An 18,809-nucleotide genomic window follows, 5' to 3' on the forward strand; every position below is an offset into this window, starting at 1 on the left:
TGGGGCGGGGGGGGGGGGGGGGGGGAAGGGGGGGGACCCACCCGGCCAGCCTGCCCCCTGCCCCCCACCTCGTGCACCTGGCCAGCCTCGGCCCTGCAGTGGGGAGTGGGGGCTGGGGGGGTGCTCCCCGCTCCAGGTTCACCCTCGTAGATGCAAAGTAAAGCAAGTCAAAACAAACCAAACAGAGTGGGTGTTTAATAGAAAAAAGGCGCTAGAGTAGGGCATCCGCTCGGCACAGCGTGGCGTCGGGCTCGGTGCGCCCCCCGGCCGGGTTGGAAGACGGCATTGGGCGAGGACCCGGCCACAGGCCCCGCTGGCACCAGCCCCGGGCAGGGGGAGGCAGCAACGGTGGCGCCCCGGGGCCACGGGCTCTGTCCTGTTGCCTTCGGGTCCCCGGGGCCCCTCAGGACCCAGGTGAGACCGTGTGGGGTCCGGGCAGGGGCAGCCGAGCCCTTCCCTGGCACACCCCCCCTCCAAGGAGCTCTCTCGGCGCTCCTCTCCCAAGGCCCCCACAGGCCGCTCCAGGCTGGAGCCCTTGGCCTCTCCCTGGCCTCGCCGGCCTCACTGAGCGGGGGGTCCAGCTCTTGGTCCCTGGGCATCTGGCGAGGAGGTGGGGGGCTGCTGGGACGGGGGGTACAGCTGGGCCACCGCACACTGCAAGGGGGGCTGTGGACCAAGGGCCCGAGGTGGGGATGCCATACAGTCCTGCCAGTTTAGGACGGAGCTTTGTTTGCCTGCAGGGGAAAAGGGAGCCTGCAAGAGCGGCCAGGAGCTTCCCCTCGGGGGCCCCACACTTCTCCCCCAGGCCACTCCATACCGTCCTCTCCCCTACCCAGGCCCCATCTCAGCTTCCAGAAACACCTGCAGCCCTGGGAGCAGAGGGCATGGGGGGCACCAGCTCCTGTCCCCCACCACCACCACCTTGGTCCCTCCACCCCCTCAGGGCGCCTTACAGCAAGAGCAGTACAGCATCTCCATGACCCGGAAGCAGTTGTCCAGCAGGGCCTTGGGTCGCACCAGCTTCTGGCCCGGGGCACTCAGGGGTGACAACATGGCTTCCACCTTGGGGCTGACCTCCACATCCTGGAAAGGAGGAAACCCTCAGGACCACAGGGGCCACCTCCAGCCAGCGAAGAGCTGGAGGCCCGTCCCAGGAGAGCCGGGGGCCAGGGGCCTTCCATGAGAGCACGAGCCCTCCCGTGACCCAGGGCTGGGAGCAATCCCACACCTGCTCCCCGCAGGCACCACGCTTCCTGGGAGGCCCCAGCTGAGGCCCTGAGCCCGAGCCCAGCACAAAGGCTTCTCTTTTCCCAGCTTTGGAAAAATGAAGGCAGAGCCAGGATATGAAGAGGCTGCATGCGAGTGCCCCAGGGACGCTGCCCTTCTCCAAGGAGCAGGAGTGGGGGGGTAGCTGCACAGGTCAGAGCTGGGGGACGCTGTGGGGCAGCGTGGAGTGGACGCTCCAGTCCCAAGCTCAGGCGGCCACTCTTCACAACACATCACCAAAAGGAACGTATGCTTGAGGCCCAAATGGCGGGGGGGAAGCACCGTGGGTGCCATGGGAGGGGAGCAGCAGGCCCAGAGCCCGTCTAGAAGCATCGTGGGCCTGAGCTGGGCGTGGAGGGGCTTCAGCAGAGAGGACCACCTGCAGGAGACAAAGGCTTGGAGACAGGTGGGAGAGCGTGACCCACCCCCTCTCGGCAGAAACCCAGCTGCCCAGTGACACGTCCCCATGCCCTAATGAAGGCCTGAGTCCTCGGCGGCCACTGTGCCAGTGGGAGACCCTCGAAGGTGAGGGCAGCGGGCAGGAGACCCTCTTCCAAAACCAGTTTGGCGGTTCCACAAAAAGTTAAACAGAATCACCAATCAGCCCGGCAATTCCAGTCCTGCGCACACACCCTGAAGAACTGAACGCAGGGACTCAAACAGGTGCCTTCCCAGCAGCATCCTTCACAGCAGCCAAAAGGCTGAAGCAACCCAAGTGTCCCTCAACAGATGAACAGATAAACGAAATGTGGTATATCCATAAAATGGAATATTATCTAGCTAAAAGAAGGAAGGAAGTGCTTCCGGGTCAGGATGGCGGCTTAACAATGTGCACGTTTTAGTTCGTCCCCCAGAACAACTACTAAATAACCAGAAACAGTACAGAACAGCTCCTGGGGCCACGTCAGTGACCAGACACACAGCGTACCCCAGTCTGGACCAGCTGGACCAGCTGCGAGCCCCCACAGAACCATGAGTTCCCAAAACTGCGGCAGCCAGCACCCCTCCCCCACAGGCTGCTTCCCAGAGGGGAAAGGAAAGGACTTTACCAGCAGCAGGGAATGGGCACAATCAAACGCCAATTGTGGAACTAATTAACAAATTCTGACTACTAAAAATAGGCCCCCAGCTTAGGTGAACCTGATCAAAGCGGAGGTTGCTCATTTTTGCCCCGGCGCCAAGGGGGCAGGACTGACAGAAAAAGGGGGAAAAAAAAAGAAGGAAACAGAGGTTTTTGTGGCTGTGTATCTACAAAGGCTTGACTGCCTCTGGATATAGCGGCAGGACTTTTCAGGTTGCAACTGCCCCAGGCATAGGCAGAAGTGAGATCCTTTGGGGGCTTGTCTGGAGCCTGTGCCTTTCCCAGGGGAGGGGTGAAGCCCCACCCAGGTGGAATCCCTCCATCAAGGAATTCATACACCAGGGCTTGGTAATTTGAAGCCATTAAAACCAGCCTACAACCTCTCCTCTGTCCCACCACGCCCCCAGCAGGGAGAGTCTGCCAAAGTTAAAGGTACCGCATCATCTTATGCTGGTGGGACCTGCAGTCAGACAAGCACCACATACTGGGCAGGATAAGAAAAACAGAGTCCAGAGACTCCACAGGAAAGTCTTTCAACCTGCTGGTCTCACCCTCACGGAAAACCGACGCAGGTGACTCTTTCCTCCTGATAGGAGGCCAGATTGGTCTGGGAAAATCTGGCTGGGGTCTATAATATCTAAGTAGACCCTCCTAAGTGTGTGTGTGGGGGGGGGAAGGCACCACACAAGCAGGGCAAGAAACAAGAAAACAAGAACTGAAAAATTCTCCTCTGTTAAACAAAACTTAAGCTAAAGGTCCAGATAAAGCTGAACGGAATGTCAAAGAACAGATAGACAACAAATTCATCCAGCAAGAAAACCCTAGATATAAGAAGTGAAAGCAATCTCCAGAATAAACTAATTAAGGTAATTAAATGCCTAGATGCCAGCAAAAAATAACAAATCACACTAGGAAAATTGAAGATATGGCCCAGTCAAAGGAACAAACCAACAATTCAAATGACATACAGGAGCTGAAACAATTAATTCAGAATGTACGGACAGACATGGAAAACCTCATCAAAAACCAAATCAATGAATTGAGGGAGGATATAAAGAAGGCAAGGAAAGAACAAAAAGAAGAAACTGAAAGTCTGAAAAAACAAGTCACAGAACTTATGGGAATGAAAGACGCAGTAAAAGAGATGAAAAAAACAATGGAAACCTACAATGGTAGATATCGAGAAACAGAACATAGGATTTCAAAACTGGAGGACGGAATATCTGAAATTCGACAAGAAACAGAAACTATAGGAAAAATATGAGCAGGGACTCAGGGAACTGAAAGACAATATGAAGCGCACAAATATACGTGTTGTGGGTGTCCCAGAAGGAGAAGAGAAGGGAAAAGGAGGAGAAAAACTAATGGAGGAAATTATCACTGAAAATTTCCCAACTCTTATGAAAGACTTAAAATTACAGATCCAAGAAGTGCAGCGTACCCCAAAGAGAATAGATCCAAATAAACATACTCCAATACATTTAATAATCAGAATGTTAGAGGTCAAAGAGAATGAGAGGATCTTGAAAGCAGCAAGAGAAAAGCAATCCATCACATACAAGGGAACCCAATAAGACTATGCGCAGATCTCTCAGCAGAAACCATGGAGGCGAGAAGACAGTGGGATAATATATTTAAATTACTAAAAGAGAAAAACTGCCAACCAAGAATTCTATATCCAGCAAAATTGTCCTTCAAAAATGAGGGAGAAATTAAAACATTTTCAGACAAAAAATCACTGAGAGAATTTGTGACAAGAGACCAGCTCTGCAAGAAATACTAAAGGGAACACTAGAGACAGATACGAAAACAGAAGAGAGAGGTGTGGAGAAGAGTGTAGAAAGGAAGACTGTGAGTAAAGGTAAAAAGAAGGAAAATTAGATAAGACTTATAAAATCCAGAAGGCAAAATAGTAGAAGAAAGTACTACCCATGCAGTAATAACACTGAATGTTAATGGACTAAACTCTAATCAAAAGACATAGTCTGGCAGAATGAATTAAAAGACAGGACCCATATATATGCTGTCTCTACTCAAAGGACACGAGGCCAAGGACACAAATGGACATTTACACACCAATGTTTATAGCAGCATTATTAACAATTACCAAGAGATGGAAACAGCCAAAATGTCCATTAACAGACAGTTGGCTAAACAAACTGTGACATTTACATAAGATGGAATATTATGCAGCTGTAAGACAGAATAAAGTTATGAAGTATGTAACAACATGAATGGACCTTAAGGACATTATGCTATGTGATTAACCAGAAACAAAAGGCCAAATCCTGTATGGTCTCACTGATATGAACTGACATTAGTGAATAAACTTGGAATATTTCCTTGGTAACAGAGACCATCAGGAGATAGAAATAGGGTGAGATATTGGGTAACTGGAGCTGAAGGGATACAGATTGTGCAACAGGACTGAATATAAAAACTCAGAAATGGACAGCACAATACTACCTAACTGTAATGTAATTATGTTAAAACACTGAATGAAGCTGCATGTGAGAATGATAGAGGGAGGAGGGCTGGGGACATATTGAAATCAGAAAGAAAGATAGATGGTAAAGATCGAGATGGTATAATCTAGGAATGTCTAGAGTGTATAATAATAGTGAAATGTACAATGTACAAATTTTAAAAATGTTTTTGCATGAGGAATTATTGCAGGGTGCTGAAAATAGATGATAATTAATACTTTAAAATGTCACCTTATGTGCGAGACTAAAGCAAAAAATGTTTATTTGTTACAAAATTTATATTTTGACTAGAGCATTTCCTAATATAACTCATGTAGATAGTTTGATTGAATGTCATAAGTACTTGGAATCTCAGGTAGGACATGAGATTTTGTTGGTTTGTCCGCAGTGATGCCCCGATGAATCCCAGAGTGATTCGATCAGTGACTGGAAAAGTATTTGCAAGCCCCCTTTGGGGAATGGTGAGAGTGGGGAGAAATTCAACTTCCCCAAGTTGAATTCTTGATATTCTCACAAGCAGTGTGGACAACCAAAGCTATAGGCTGAGCCCCCAGTCTTGGGGTTTGTTCATATGAAACTTAACCCCACAAAGGATAGGTCACATCTACTTAAAATTTAGACCTAAGAGTCACCCCCAAGAGAGCCTCTTTTGTTGCTCAGATGTGGCCTCTCTCTCCAGCCAACATGACGAGCAGTCTCACCACCCTCCCCCTCTCTGCGTGGGACATGACTCCCAGGGATGTGGACCTTCCTGGCAACGTGGGACAGAGATCCTGGAATGAGCTGAGACTCAGCATCAAGGGACTGAGAAAAACCCTAGAATGAGCTGAGAATTGACATCAAGGGATTGAGAGAACCTTCTTGACCAAAAGGGGGAAGAGTGAAATGAAACTAAGTGTCAATGGCTGAGAGATTCCAAACAGAGTTGAGAGGTTATCCTGGAGGTTATTCTTATGCATTAAGTAGATATCACCTTGTTGTTCAAGATGTAGCAGAGAGGCTGGAGGGAACTGCCTGAAAATGTAGAGCTGTGTTCCAGTAGCCATGTTTCTTGATGATGATTGAACAATGATATAGCTTTCACAATGAGACTCTGTGAATGTGAAAACCTTGTGTCTGATGCTCCTTTTAGCTACTATATAAACAGAAGAGTAGAACATATGGAATAAAAATAAATAATAGGGGGAACAAATGTTAAAATAAATTCAGTTTGAAATAGTGGTAAATGAAAGCGATGGTTAAGGGGTATGGTATGTATAATATTTTTTTTTCTCTGTTATCGTTTTATTTCTTTTTCTGTTGTCTTTTTATTTCTTTTTCTAAATCGATGCAAATGTTCTAAGAAATGATGAATATGCAACTATGTGATGATATTAAGAATTACTGATTGTACATGTAGAATGGAATGTTTTGTTTGTTAATTTTTTTAATTAATAAAAAAGTTTAAAAAAAAGAAGGAATGAAGTTCTGATACCAAATACAATGTGAATGAACTTTGAAAATATTATGCTAAGTGAATTAAGCCAGGTGCAAAAGGATAAATGGTGTTATCAGTTCACTTATATGGAATATCTAGAATAAGCAAATTCATAGAGACGAGCATGAATTGGAGGATACTGGGCCTGGGGTGTGGGCAGGGGCGGGTAGTCGATACTTAATGAATGCAGAGCTCTATGTGGGGGGGATGAAGAGGTTTTGGAAATAGTGGCAATGGTTGCATAATATTGTGAATGTAATTAATACCAGTGAATTCACTTTAAAATTAGCAAATACATTTTACAACAAAAAGAAAGAAAGAAAAGGCCTCTGGCAGATAGCTGCACCAAGACGGGCCAACGGCCTGCTGCCTTCGGAGTTGAGAGCGTGCCTGGCTCTCACCCCAGCCCCTCCGCCAGCACAGCCCCCAGCTCTCCAGGGCCTCCTTTTTCTTAATGGACTAAGAAAAAAACGGTGGTTCATGGTACAAATGACAATGCAGAAGGTTCTGTCCCCAGCAGTTTTGCCTTGTACAGGTAAATGGGGAAGTGGAATGAAGTCGTGGAGTTCTAAAGCCAGACACAATTTCAGACCTCATTCCAACCCTCTTCCTTTGCAAAACACCCGTCTGAAGCTGAAATTAAATGATCTGTTCAAGGTCACAATTGGGGCCAAAGCCTCAGCCAGAATCCTGTGGCCAAGACCTAGGCCAGCGCTCCTTTGACTTAGTTACAGTACCACTGGGTGACTTAAAACAGAAAAGGGGAGAGTTCCGGAGAAGATGGCGGCTTAGTAAGACGCGCGGGTCTTAGATCCTCCTCCAGAAAAGCAACTAAAGAAACAGAAACAATACGAAACAGCTCCCGGAGTCACGACAGAGACCAAAAAAGACAGCGTACCCCATTCTGGAACGGCTGTACGGGCAGGGAGAATCCACTGCTGTGAGATACCCGAGGGGTGCACGTTTTCCCGGCTGGGGTGGCTGGCGTCTGGGGTCCCCTCCACGCACGTGGCTCCCCGGTCTGACTGGGAACATTGGATAGCGGGGCCCTCCCGTCACGCTTGGCGTCTCGGGCCAGCTGGGCAATTTGGACCAGCACTCCCCCAAGCCACGGCCAGCGACCCCCGCCTCCACGCGCGGTTTCCCGGGCCGACTGCCCCGCAGACAAACAACCGCCACGAGCGCCACCTACTGGGCAGGAAAAGAAAAACAGAGCCCAGAGATTCCACAGAAAAACCTTTCAACCAGCTGGGTCCCACACCCAGGGAGATCTGATCAAATGCCCAGACACCAGCAGAAAATAATGGATGACGCTCGGAAAATTGAAGATATGGCCCAGTCAAAGGAACAAACCAATAGTTCAAATGAGATACAGGAGCTGAGACAACTAATGCTGAATATACGAACAGAAATGGAAAAACTCTTCAAAAACCAAATCAATAAATTGAGGGAGGACATGAAGAAGATATGGGCTGAACAAAAAGAAGAAATAGAAAATCTGAAAAAACAAATCACAGAACTTGTGGGAGTGAAGGACAAAGAAGAAAAAATGGAAAAAACAATGGATACCTACAATGGTAGATCTAAAGAGACAGAAGCTACAATTAGTGAACTGGAGGATGGAACAACTGAATTCCAAAAAGAAACAGAAACTATAGGGAAAAGAATGGAAAAACTTGAGCAGGGAATCAGGGAACTGAATGACAATATGAAGCGCACAAATATACGTGTTGTGGGTGTCCCAGAAGGAGAAGAGAAGGGAAAAGGAGGAGAAAAACTAATGGAAGAAATTATCACTGAAAATTTCCCAACTCTTATGAAAGACCTAAATATACAGATCCAAGAAGTGCAGCGCACCCCAAAGAGAATAGACTCAAATAGGCGTTCTCCAAGACATTTACTAGTTAGAATGTCAGAGGTCAAAGAGAAAGAGAGGATCTTGAAAGCAGCAAGAGAAAAACAATCTGTCACATACAAGGGAAACCCAATAAGACTATGTGTAGATTTCTCAGCAGAAACCATGGAAGCTAGAAGACAGTGGGATGATATATTTAAATCACTAAAAGAGAAAAACTGCCAACCAAGACTCCTATATCCAGCAAAATTGTCCTTCAAAAATGAAGGAGAAATTAAAACATTTATAGACAAAAAGTCACTGAGAGAATTTGTGACCAAGAGACCAGCTCTGCAAGAAATACTAAAGGGAGCACTAGAGTCAGATACGAAAAGACAGAAGAGAGAGGTATGGAGTAAAGTGTAGAAAGAAGGAAAATCAGATATGATATATATAATACAAAAGCCAAAATGGTAGAGGAAAATATTATCCAAACAGTAATAACACTAAAAGTTAATGGACTGAATTTCCCAATCAAAAGACATAGAATGGCAGAATGGATTACGACCCAGCAATACCACTGCTAGGTATCTACTCAAAGGACTTAAGGGCAAAGACACAGACGGACATTTGCACACCAGTGTTTATAGCAGCATTATCTACAACTTCAAAGAGATGGAAATAGCCAAAATGCCCATCAACAGACGAGTGGCTAAACAAACTGTGGCGTATACCTACGATGGAATATTATGCAGCTTTAAGACAGACTAAACTTATGAAGCATGTAATAACATAGATGGACCTAGAGAACATTATGCTGAGTGAGTCTAGCCAAAAACTAAAGGACAAATACTGTATGGTCCCACTGATGTGAACTGACATTCGAGAATCAGCTTGGACTATATCATTGGTAACAGAGACCAGCAGGAGTTAGAAACAGGGTAAGATAAGGGGTAATTGGAGCTGAAGGGATACAGACTGTGCAACAGGACTAGATACAAAAACTCAAAAATGGACAGCAGAATAATACCTAAGTGTAATGTAACTAGGTTGGAACACTGAATGAAGCTGCACCTGAAATATGGTTTTTTGTTTGTTTGTTTGTGTGTTTGTATCTTTTGTTTTTGTTTTTTTCTTTTTCCTTTTTATATATATATATTATTAGTATTATTATTTTAATTCTCTTCTCTATATTAACATTCTATATCTTTTTCTGCTGTTTTGCTAGTTCTTTTCCTAAATCGATGCAAATGTACTAAGAAATGATGATCATACATCTATGTGATGATACTAAGAATTACTGAGTGCATGTGTAGAATGGAATGATTTCTAAATGTTGTGTTAATTTCTTTTCTTTTTTTTGATTAATAAAAAAATTAAAAAAAAAAAGAAGAGATCAGATCTCAGATGGAAAAAAAAAAAAAAAAAAAAAAACAGAAAAGGAAACCCTATACAGTGTTTTGTTTTTCCTATAAATTAAATCAGTTTCAAAAACCAGGTATAATATATCTTACCGCACTACAAATTTTAAAAAAAAAAAAAAGGCCAGGCATATCAGAGCAGGTCACAGATTACTAACGTTGTCAGAGAGAAGAGAGATTTAAAAGCTGGTTAGATCTGAATAACCAAAATATCCCTTTGTACAGTATTTTAAAAACAAGAACCCCAGAGTGGCCACAGCGTCCCAGGCCCAGGTGGGTGCGCCCAGGCCCCCTGCCATCCTCTTCCCCACCTCCAGCACAGCTCCCAAAACCCGCGTGGAGCCCTCCAGGAGAACTGAGGCCGGGCAATGGGCTTGGGGTCTTCCCCCTCCAGCCCCATCACCCACCTCTGCCCTGAGGACAGAAGACACACCAAGGGAGTCCTGCGATCCACTGCCCGCTGCCAGGAATTGCAAGCCTCCCCACGCTCCATGCGGGAGAAGTTCTAGCAGCTGCAGAAACAGCTGCCTGCTCGAGCCCTGGCAGCTCATGTCGGATGTGCTGGAGCTGAGGACTGGACCCTGCCCCCAGGCGAAGCAGGAGCCCCTGAGAAGGGGAGGCAGCTGGGTGTCCCTGGGACAGGAGTGCACGAGGGTCCTGGGGAAAGCTGGGAGGGGGGCAGCCGGGACTGGGGGAGCAGGGAGAAGGGGGTGTGCCCAGCCTCTGCAGCCACGCTCTAACGCCCCCGTCACCTTACTTTCGAGTAATGACTCGGACTTTTGAGGGGACATCTGTCCCTGCAGCCTCGGCTCCACCTCTGAGCTGGCAGGTAGCAGGAGCCTCACTTCTCTCTTAGGTAACTAGAGCCCTCGGCTGCACTGTGGCTCACTCTTGGTGTGGGTTTTGACCGACGGCATCGTGTCTTGGACCCACGCTTATGACATCACACAGAGTTTATGCCTGAAATCCCCCCGGGCTCCACCTACTCATGCCACCTCCACCCCAAAGGAGCCTCTTTTTTTAAATGCAGAAACAAAGTCAGAGGGGTTCGAGGGCTTGTCCAGGATCCTACAACAAGAGAGAGAGGGCGGGATTTCTCCTGCCCCCCAGCCTACCCCCCCACCCTGTCAGCCCCTCATAAGCCCCCCACCTGGCCATCAGTAGCCTCGTCTTCCTTCTAGAGGCTCCTGCACCTTCAGGAGGCGGTCACCCTTCCCTCGCCAGCCCCCAGGCACACCTCTCAGAGACAGACCCCCACGCCCCCCAACCCCCGGGAGCTCACCAGGAGGCCTTGCTGGACATGCAGCAGCAGCGTCTGTACCTCCTCCAGGTACCGCCAGGACGGGTGACCCTCCAGCAGCACCTCCTGCACCGACTCGGCAGCGCTGAGACTCACCCAGACCCACAGATAGCGCAGCTCCTGCTCGCTCACCTGCGCCTTCTGCTAAGGGGACAGGAGCAAGCATCGGAACCCCCAGACATGGCCCCCTCGGCTCCTCCCCACCAGACACGGCCCCCTGGGCTCCGCCTCCCCCCCCACCCCGGGTCTTACCCACTGCCAAGGGCGCACCTGCACTGGAACAGCCTGTCTCCACAGGCCCGGGCTCAAGAAGCGAGGACAGGCCCCCAGTGTGACGCATACCAAGCCCAACCAGCCCGCGGGATGTCACAGGAGGCAGGACCCCAGCCCAGGAGGGGACTCTCACCAGCCTGGTGATGTTGGCGATTCTCAGCACCCCCTCGTAAGGCACGCCCACCCGGTAATTGATGGGGAAGTAGTGCTTCTGGGGGCATCAAAGACAAAGCGTGAGGTCAGAGGTGGGAACGGCTGGGACAGGCTCCCCGGCCTCCCGCGTGGGTTTCCACGTGGCAGGAGAGGACCTAGGACCACCCATTTTGTAGCAGAGGTGGCCCTTTATGGAGACCACCTACTCAGCTCTCAACTGGGACAGAGACGGCTCTCCTTCCTCCGGGACACAGAGAAGGCTGAAACAAAATGCTCAGCTCCTGTTAAGGTAGAAGTTTCCAGCCAAGTGCAAGAACAGACTACTTCAACAAAGACATATTATTTTGGGGAATATGAAAATGTTCTGAAATGAGATTATAGTGATGGTGACAGAACTCTGTGAATAAACTAACACTGAATTGTACACTTTAAATAGGTGAATGGTACGTGAATTATAGCTCAATAAAGCCATTAAGAAAAAAAAAAGACTTAAAGAGCCACATGGGCTTCTGTCCTAAAAAAAAGAGCTGAACATTGCAGCTTCTAGTTCCTGTTACTATCCCAAAGGCTTCCTGGTGTCTACTCCTGAGTCAGAGTGAAGGCGGGTCAAGTAGGAGATTTGGAAACCCGGGAGGTGGTGGGAGAAGGGCCAGTAGGTACCAACCAGGGACACAGGTATATGTGGTGGAGAAGGCAGAGGAAGCAGCCCGGACAGTCAGGGGCTAGCCCGGGGCCAAGGAGGGCACTAAATGTTCGGACCTTGCGCCCTGGGAGCTAGGGGACAGGGACCCAGCTGGTGCCCCGGAGGTTACCAGGTACTGAAGCCGGTTCCTGTACTGCAGCTTGTCCCGCAGAAAGCCCGTGACGACACACTCCTCTCTCCGGGTCCAGCCCTCGTTCCCCAAGGCCACGCCAAGGAAAACCCCGAGATCTGCTGAGACACGAGAGGCGTGAGCCCCGCCCCTGCCCGCGGAGCCGCCCGCCCGCCCCTTCGCCGCGCCTCCCACGTGCTCGGCCGCGGAACCCCAGGGCCCGAGGTCCAGGGTCCCGGCAGGCAAGGGCCGGCCCAGCCCCTGCTCCAGGGCGCCCCCCATTGAGGGGCTGAGCAAATCCCGTTGCTGGGTTTTCCATGGGTATTCAGGAGGCATGAGCTCTAGTTCCAACCCTACAAATGACCCTGGTGACACGAGCCATTTTCTTCCCTGCTCTTTCTGACGCTGGCCTCCCACTCGGTTAAACAGGCAGCGCACTGGTGGGGTAGCTTGGCGATTCCGGGCTGCTAAACGGATCCCTCCAAGGCTGTCCTCGCTCCCCGCCAACAAGCGAGCGCTGAAGCGCTGTCAGCCTCTACCACCAGGGGGCACTGTGACCCCACAAACAGCCTTGGGGCGTCCCAGGTCCCCTGGGAGGGTTGAGAAAAACAAAAGTATCTGAAAGAATTTGCAACAAATAAGACTGAAGGTTAAGTCAACACTGACACAAAGAACAAAATATGAGTGGTCGAGAGAAGTGTCCCAAAAAAATCAGTCTCAGGAAAAAGATAAATTCAAATTAAAACAGGATGGCATTTTCTTTCCAGCCGGATGTAAAACTTTTTGTTTTGATTCGATTTTAGTAATACTTAATGCTGGCCACTTGGCAGCAGGCAGGTACTCTCATCCTGGAAAGCAATTTGGCAAGTTTTATTATTAATGGACTTGTAATGCCCACACCCTTTGACACACTAAACTCAGTTTTAGGAACAAAGCTTAAAGAAGAAAAAAAAGATTTGTGGATAAAGACATAAACATTGCAGTGTCATTTTGTAATAGTGAAGATCTGTATGTGACCCAGATGTTCAATAATCACGAATGTAGCCAATTAAACTCACATTGTCAAAGAATGCTTTTGATATGCTTATGTGATGAGAAACTATAATGTGCTTAGTGAAGTTTTTCAAAAATTGTGATCATGATTCAGCACTGTATCTGCATGCATGCACTGCCTAATTTGAATTGTGTTAAATAGATATATGTATGCAGAGAAAATGTAGTGGAAAGAAATGCATCAAATCTCTAGAGAGATTTTTACGTTCTTTATATTTTGCAGAACACTTTTTAATGTTCTACAATCCATATCTATTACCATCATAGTCAAAAGCAATAATTTTTTTTTACAAAAAAAACCACCGTGAATACCAAATGCCACTGAATTATATGCTTTAAAACTCATCTCAAAAAAAAAATGGCAGAGGGGATTTTGGTTTGCTTTACAAAAATGGGATCATATTAACACTCAACTCTATTTCTTAACTTTTCTCACTCAAAATTAAAATCCCCAGGGTCTCCCTCCCCTGCCCACGCAGCCCACACCCATCTGTCTCCAGCACCATCCGTCCAATGCATTCTTATCTTGCCCTTGATGTGTGAACATACAACACAATTAATTCCCACACAGTCTTTGTGCTGCTTTGAATCTGTCGTGGACCCCAGAAAAGCCATGTCCTCTAGTCCTCATTCAATATTGCTGGCTGGGAGCTTTTTAATTGTTCCCATGGAGATGTGACCCAGCCAACTGTGGGTGGTAAGTTTTGATTAGATGTTTTCAATGGAGATGTGACTCCACCCATTCCAGGTGGGTCTTGATTAATCACTAGAATCCTTTAAAAGAGGAAGCATTTTGCAGACTCCCTTTTAGAGAACCAGGAGAGCCCACGGTGAGACCTTTGGAGATGAAGGAAAAGGGCCCCCCAGGTGAGCTTCATGAAACAAGGAGCCAGGAGAGAAAGTTAGCAGACGTTGCCATGTTCGCCATGTGCCTTTCCAGTTGAGGGAGGAACCCTGAACTTCATTAGCCTTCTGGAACCAAGGTGTCTCTCTCCCTGGATGCCTTAGATTGGACATTGCTTTAATTTTAACATTTTTTGCAGCCTTGGAACTATAAACTTGCAACTTAATAAATTCTCCCTTTTAAAAAGCCTTTCTGTTTCTGGTGTATCGCAGTCCGGCAGCTGGCAAACTAGAACGGTCCTGTTAACTAAGACCTTCCCAGTGAGGCTCAGGACACCCCCTGTAGCCAGGGGAGGGTGCACAGACCCCACCCCAGGGCGTCCGATTCAGCAGGTCTGGGTGGGGCCCGAGGAGGTGCTTTTCTACCAAGTTCCCAGGAAGCCACTGCTGCTGGTAGACACCCCCCTTTTGAGAACCCACTAATCTGGGGCCACTGGGGCCAACCGGCATCCCTGGGTTCCACAGAAATTCTGCAGAAAAACCCAAATTTCTATTTTTTTTTTCTTTAAAAAACAAAACAAAACAGTGTCTCTGTCCATGCTGGTCTTCCCTCCCACATGGCAGCCACCAAATGGCTTAATACACCCTACTGGCTGCCCTCTCCACCCCCACTCCATCTCCTGCACCAGCTGTGCTTTCTTGCCGCCCTGGTCTGGGGCCCACAGGGCCTGATGGCCAGGACCTGCTTCGGGAGTGCCCTGCCCGGTGCCTGCTGCTGAAACCCACGGTCACAGGTGACCAGGAGTGTCCCCACAGGCCCACGGCCACAGGTGACCGGGCTTTTCCAGCCCTAGCACCATTTCTGCTCAAAGGCTCTTTCTGCTGCCTCTTCCTGGAGAAACAGGCTGACAAACAGGTGCCTACAACCCACAGCCACTTTGCACCCAGGAGCCTCACGGCCAGCCACACCCTGGGGAGGCGAGAGACCCATGAGGCAGGAAAGGTACGCTTCCTGGCTGCCCGTGCAGTGACAGCTGAGGTTCACCCACCCCAGCCCTGACCTGGGTCTCCTCTGTCTCCCTCCCAGCCCCGGTCACTCTTTACCAGCCCTAAGGCTGCTTCCTGGAGCGCTCTCCCATCTGCCCTTCCTTTTCATTCCCACCTGGGGTAAGGTAAGCCCACCTTCCCTCCTACCCAGCGTGTGCCACAGCGGCCCCATCAAGAAGCGCCCCCCGCGCAGGGACCTGCAACCACCCTGCCGCCAGCACTCGGGGCCTGGGGCCCTGCGACCGTCCTGCATCCCCCACCCTTTGTCCATCCCTGCCCAAGAGCCTGAGTGGAGCCGCCTCTTCTGTGACTTCCTCGAAGACCAAATCCAGCTCCCCATGAACTGGGCAGGTGGTTCCCAGGCTCCTAAGGGGGTGCCAGGCCTCGGGGCCACAGAGCAACCAGGCGAGCGAGGTCCCAGTTGTCATGGCAGTGACTCCGCATGGGCACGTGGGAGGCACCAGGAAAATGCATGGAGTCGGAGTCTGTTAAACTGAGCCTTGGAGCCCCGTGGGATCTCCGACCGGCCTCCCACCCGCCAGGCTTGGGTGGCTCCACAGCCCTTTTGTGCATCCTCAGTGCAACTTATTTTTCCTTTTGCTGACCACACGCTGTTATCTTTCTGTTTCTAATTTTGTTCTCTTATTGGTGGTGGAGGGAACAGGCTGTACTCCAGGCACCTGGCTGCACTTCTCCCCTGCAGTTTTCGGGGACCCTGAAACTTCTGCAACCCCCACTCTTCCCCCACCCACCCAGATCCTCTCTCTGCCCACCTCTGTCCCCAGGGTCATCTAACCTGAGATGGTAAGATGCTGCCACCTACACCCCTGCCCCAGTGCCTGCTCCTCGCCCCCGTGCCCACACCCCTGACTGTGCCTGCCCAGCCCAAGACACGCACCCAGTGTGCCACCTGAGAGCCTGGGGGCAGAGGGCAGTGGGGGGAGACCCAAATGAGGGCTGCAGGGAAGCTGGGAAGCATCTCAACTTCTCAACAGCAAGACAGCCCCGGTCGCCATGGCTACGGCAGGACCGGGCTCTAGGCCAAGGCCCCGGGGCAGGTCCCCGCAGGTCCCCGCAGTACTCACAGCGCAGCCAGGCGTACCCCCGGGGCATGATGGTGCGCTGGGTCCCTCGGAGAGCAGAGGCAGCTGTCCCCCAGCGCGTCCGCCGACGCGCCACCTACATGGCCCTGGGTCAGCGCAGGTGGCCGCAAAGTCAGAGGAGGGCTGACCTCCGGGGAGCCTGGTGGCCGGGCAGAGGGGTGAGGGCAGGTGCCCAGTTGAGGCGGTGCCTGCCTTATCTGCTCGGCAGTGAGGAGGGCAGCCAGGGGGCAGCGGCTGCCAGTTCCATGGCAGCCCGGGGAGCAGCTGAGCCCTGCAGCCTCGGAGTCTTCCTGCCCAAGAAAGAGGAGAGAGTCCCCGGCAGCCCCTCGGAATCTAGGGCTGGGTTGCAATTTCTCCGTCTGCAGCTGCTCAGTGTGAAATCTGGCTCTGGGGAGAGAAAGGAGGAGAGAGACCGATTATGTAAGAGCAGAGCTGCCACTCAGCCGTCAGCGGCTCAGGAACCCACTGTACACGGTGCCCCGCTGCCTGCCCCGGGACCCCTGGGCACAGGCCAGAGGCCCGCACCCCACCCCAGGGCCAGCTACCCGGCAGCATGAGGTGTGCACCCAAGAAATGACTTCAGAACCTCAGCACAGTTGCCTGGGTGCAGAGGTGAGCTACCAGGACCCGGTAACAAAAGCTGGATCAAGGAATGCATGGAGCCGTGGGGGTTAAATCAAGGGAAGCTTCCTGAAGCAGGTGAGTGCAAAGGTAAAGCACAGGAATGGCTCGGGCTGCAGGGGAGGTTAAAAAGCAGAAGTAGACCATGCGCCCCTCCGCCCACCTTCCGGCTTAGTCTCATCCTCCTATTACCCCAAATCCACTCCCCCTCTTAATGGGGTTGCCAGATGAACTAGCAGATGTTCAGTTAAATCTGAATTGCAGATAAACAATGGATACTCTTTTAGTATAGCTATGTCAAATAATTTTTTTAGTTAAAATATGCCCCCAAAATTGTATGGAATATATTTATACTAAAATATAATTCATTGTTTATCTGAAATTCAAAACTAACTGGCCATCCTGTGTTTTTATTTGCTAAATCTGGTGAATCCGTGATAACGATGGGATAGCAATCTCTGAGTGCCCACATTGCGCTAGGGCGAGGGCTAAGGCCCTTACATTCACTGGATCCTCACAACAGTCTTATGGACCATAAAATCTCCTTTTATCAATGAGGAAATTGAGGCCCAGAAAGGTTAAGACACTTGTCCAAGTTCACACAGCACCTAAGTAGTGCAGAAGGAATTCAAACCGGGTGTGCTGATAGCCACTCCCACAGCCGATGCCCACACACAAGTGGGGCGGGGCAGTCTTCACCAGACAGGCATGGGGCTCAGCGCTTATGCATGGTCATATCTACCCCTCCCTGGGACTCTGAGGGGTACAAACGGCTGTCTCATTTTGGAGATGAGGAAACTGAGGGTCAGAGAGGCTGGGTTGGCCACTGGCAAAGCCAGTTCTGAAATTCTGATGCAGGGCAGATCTAGCCCCTCACGCTCTCTCTGTTTCCCGTCTGTCTAGGCAGGGGGATTAGGCACAGGTGATGGCATGAGGGGAGAGGAGACATGATTTGGGAGGTCTTCTCCATGGTAGCCTCCATAGTGTCCCCACAGAACGCACTGGAGGTGCTGGCCCCCACCCTTGGAGGTCTCCATGCAGGCAGGCAGGGCCTCGCCCAGAGAATTCAGTGTGTGGATATCACCTGGCCACCTAGCCAGGCAGAGGAGGAGGGTTCCCTGATAGCCACTCCCCCTGTCCCTGGCCCTGCCTGTCCCCACCTGTCCCCACCACTACACAGGGCAGCAGCTTTTTATTACTGTCATTAGTATTTTTCTTTCAGGTTTACTGAGGTGTAATTTACATACAATAAAATACACCCTCCTTCATCTACAATTCTGGGAGTTTTGCCAAATGCATAGAGTCATGTAACCAATGCCATAATCAAGATGTAAAGCCTTTCCATCCACTCCCAAAATTCCTCCACACCCCTTCGGAGTCAACCCCCCCAGCCCACCCCCAAGCCCTGGCAACCTCCTGTCCATCTTCTGTCCAGTAGCTTTGCTTTTCCAGAATGTCCTATAAATGCACTCACAGCGAGTAGCCTTTTGGGTCTCGCTTCTTTCACGCTGCAAAATGCATTTGGGATGCAGTCTTATCTGCGCATGCTCACACCTCTCCTCAAGCCTCTCATTCTGTGCTTCTTCCACACCCCTCCTCTCTGCCCCTGAGGCTCCCCGTCATTAGGAAGCGCATGCGGAGATAAGTAGTAAAGGAAAGTAAACATTAGTACATTATTCCACAACATCCAGCTGTGACTTGCATTTTCAAAGTCATGGCAGGTAACCAGTGCATGTCCATTTAAGGACAGGAGCTGGGAAAGGCGTAGTTCCTTTTCCTCACTGAGTAGTATTCCACGGTGGGGACGATGTTTGTTGATTCGCTCACCAGCTGGAGGACATCCAGATTGTTTCCAGATTTTGACAGTTAAGAACAACGCCCCAACAAGCACCCCTGGACAGGTTTCTGTGCGGTGTGACGTGAAGTCATGCCCTGCTCGTGGCCCCGGTGCCCCGGGCTCCCTGTGGGCTGCAAGGCCCCAGGTTCTGTGTTCCGCACAAGCAAGGGGGCAGCCTGGCCTCCCCGACACCCGCACCCCT

General features: G+C 50.1%; 1 protein-coding gene across 7 annotated transcripts in view; it reads right to left on the reverse strand.

Moving 5' to 3' along the window:
* Positions 1-164: 164 nt before the first annotated feature.
* Positions 165-18,809, reverse strand: part of IL34 (interleukin 34) — a 52,574-nt gene continuing 33,929 nt past the window's right edge. Inside the window, exons 2-7 of one of the 7 annotated variants that reach the window (XM_077132982.1) lie at positions 16,132-16,536; positions 12,104-12,225; positions 11,272-11,349; positions 10,848-11,006; positions 954-1,083; positions 165-734 (exon numbers count right to left, since the gene is read on the reverse strand). In XM_077132982.1, coding sequence (XP_076989097.1) covers positions 404-734; positions 954-1,083; positions 10,848-11,006; positions 11,272-11,349; positions 12,104-12,225; positions 16,132-16,536 — 1,225 coding nt within the window. In that variant the 3' untranslated portion in view covers positions 165-403. Of the gene's footprint in view, positions 735-953; positions 1,084-10,847; positions 11,010-11,271; positions 11,350-12,103; positions 12,226-16,131; positions 16,537-18,809 lie in introns of those variants that run through there. The other 6 variants (XM_077132980.1, XM_077132981.1, XM_077132986.1 and 3 more) reach the window with 6 other exon arrangements.

Source organism: Tamandua tetradactyla, chromosome 16 (genome assembly GCF_023851605.1).
Source record: "Tamandua tetradactyla isolate mTamTet1 chromosome 16, mTamTet1.pri, whole genome shotgun sequence".
NCBI classification, from domain to species: domain Eukaryota; kingdom Metazoa; phylum Chordata; class Mammalia; order Pilosa; family Myrmecophagidae; genus Tamandua; species Tamandua tetradactyla.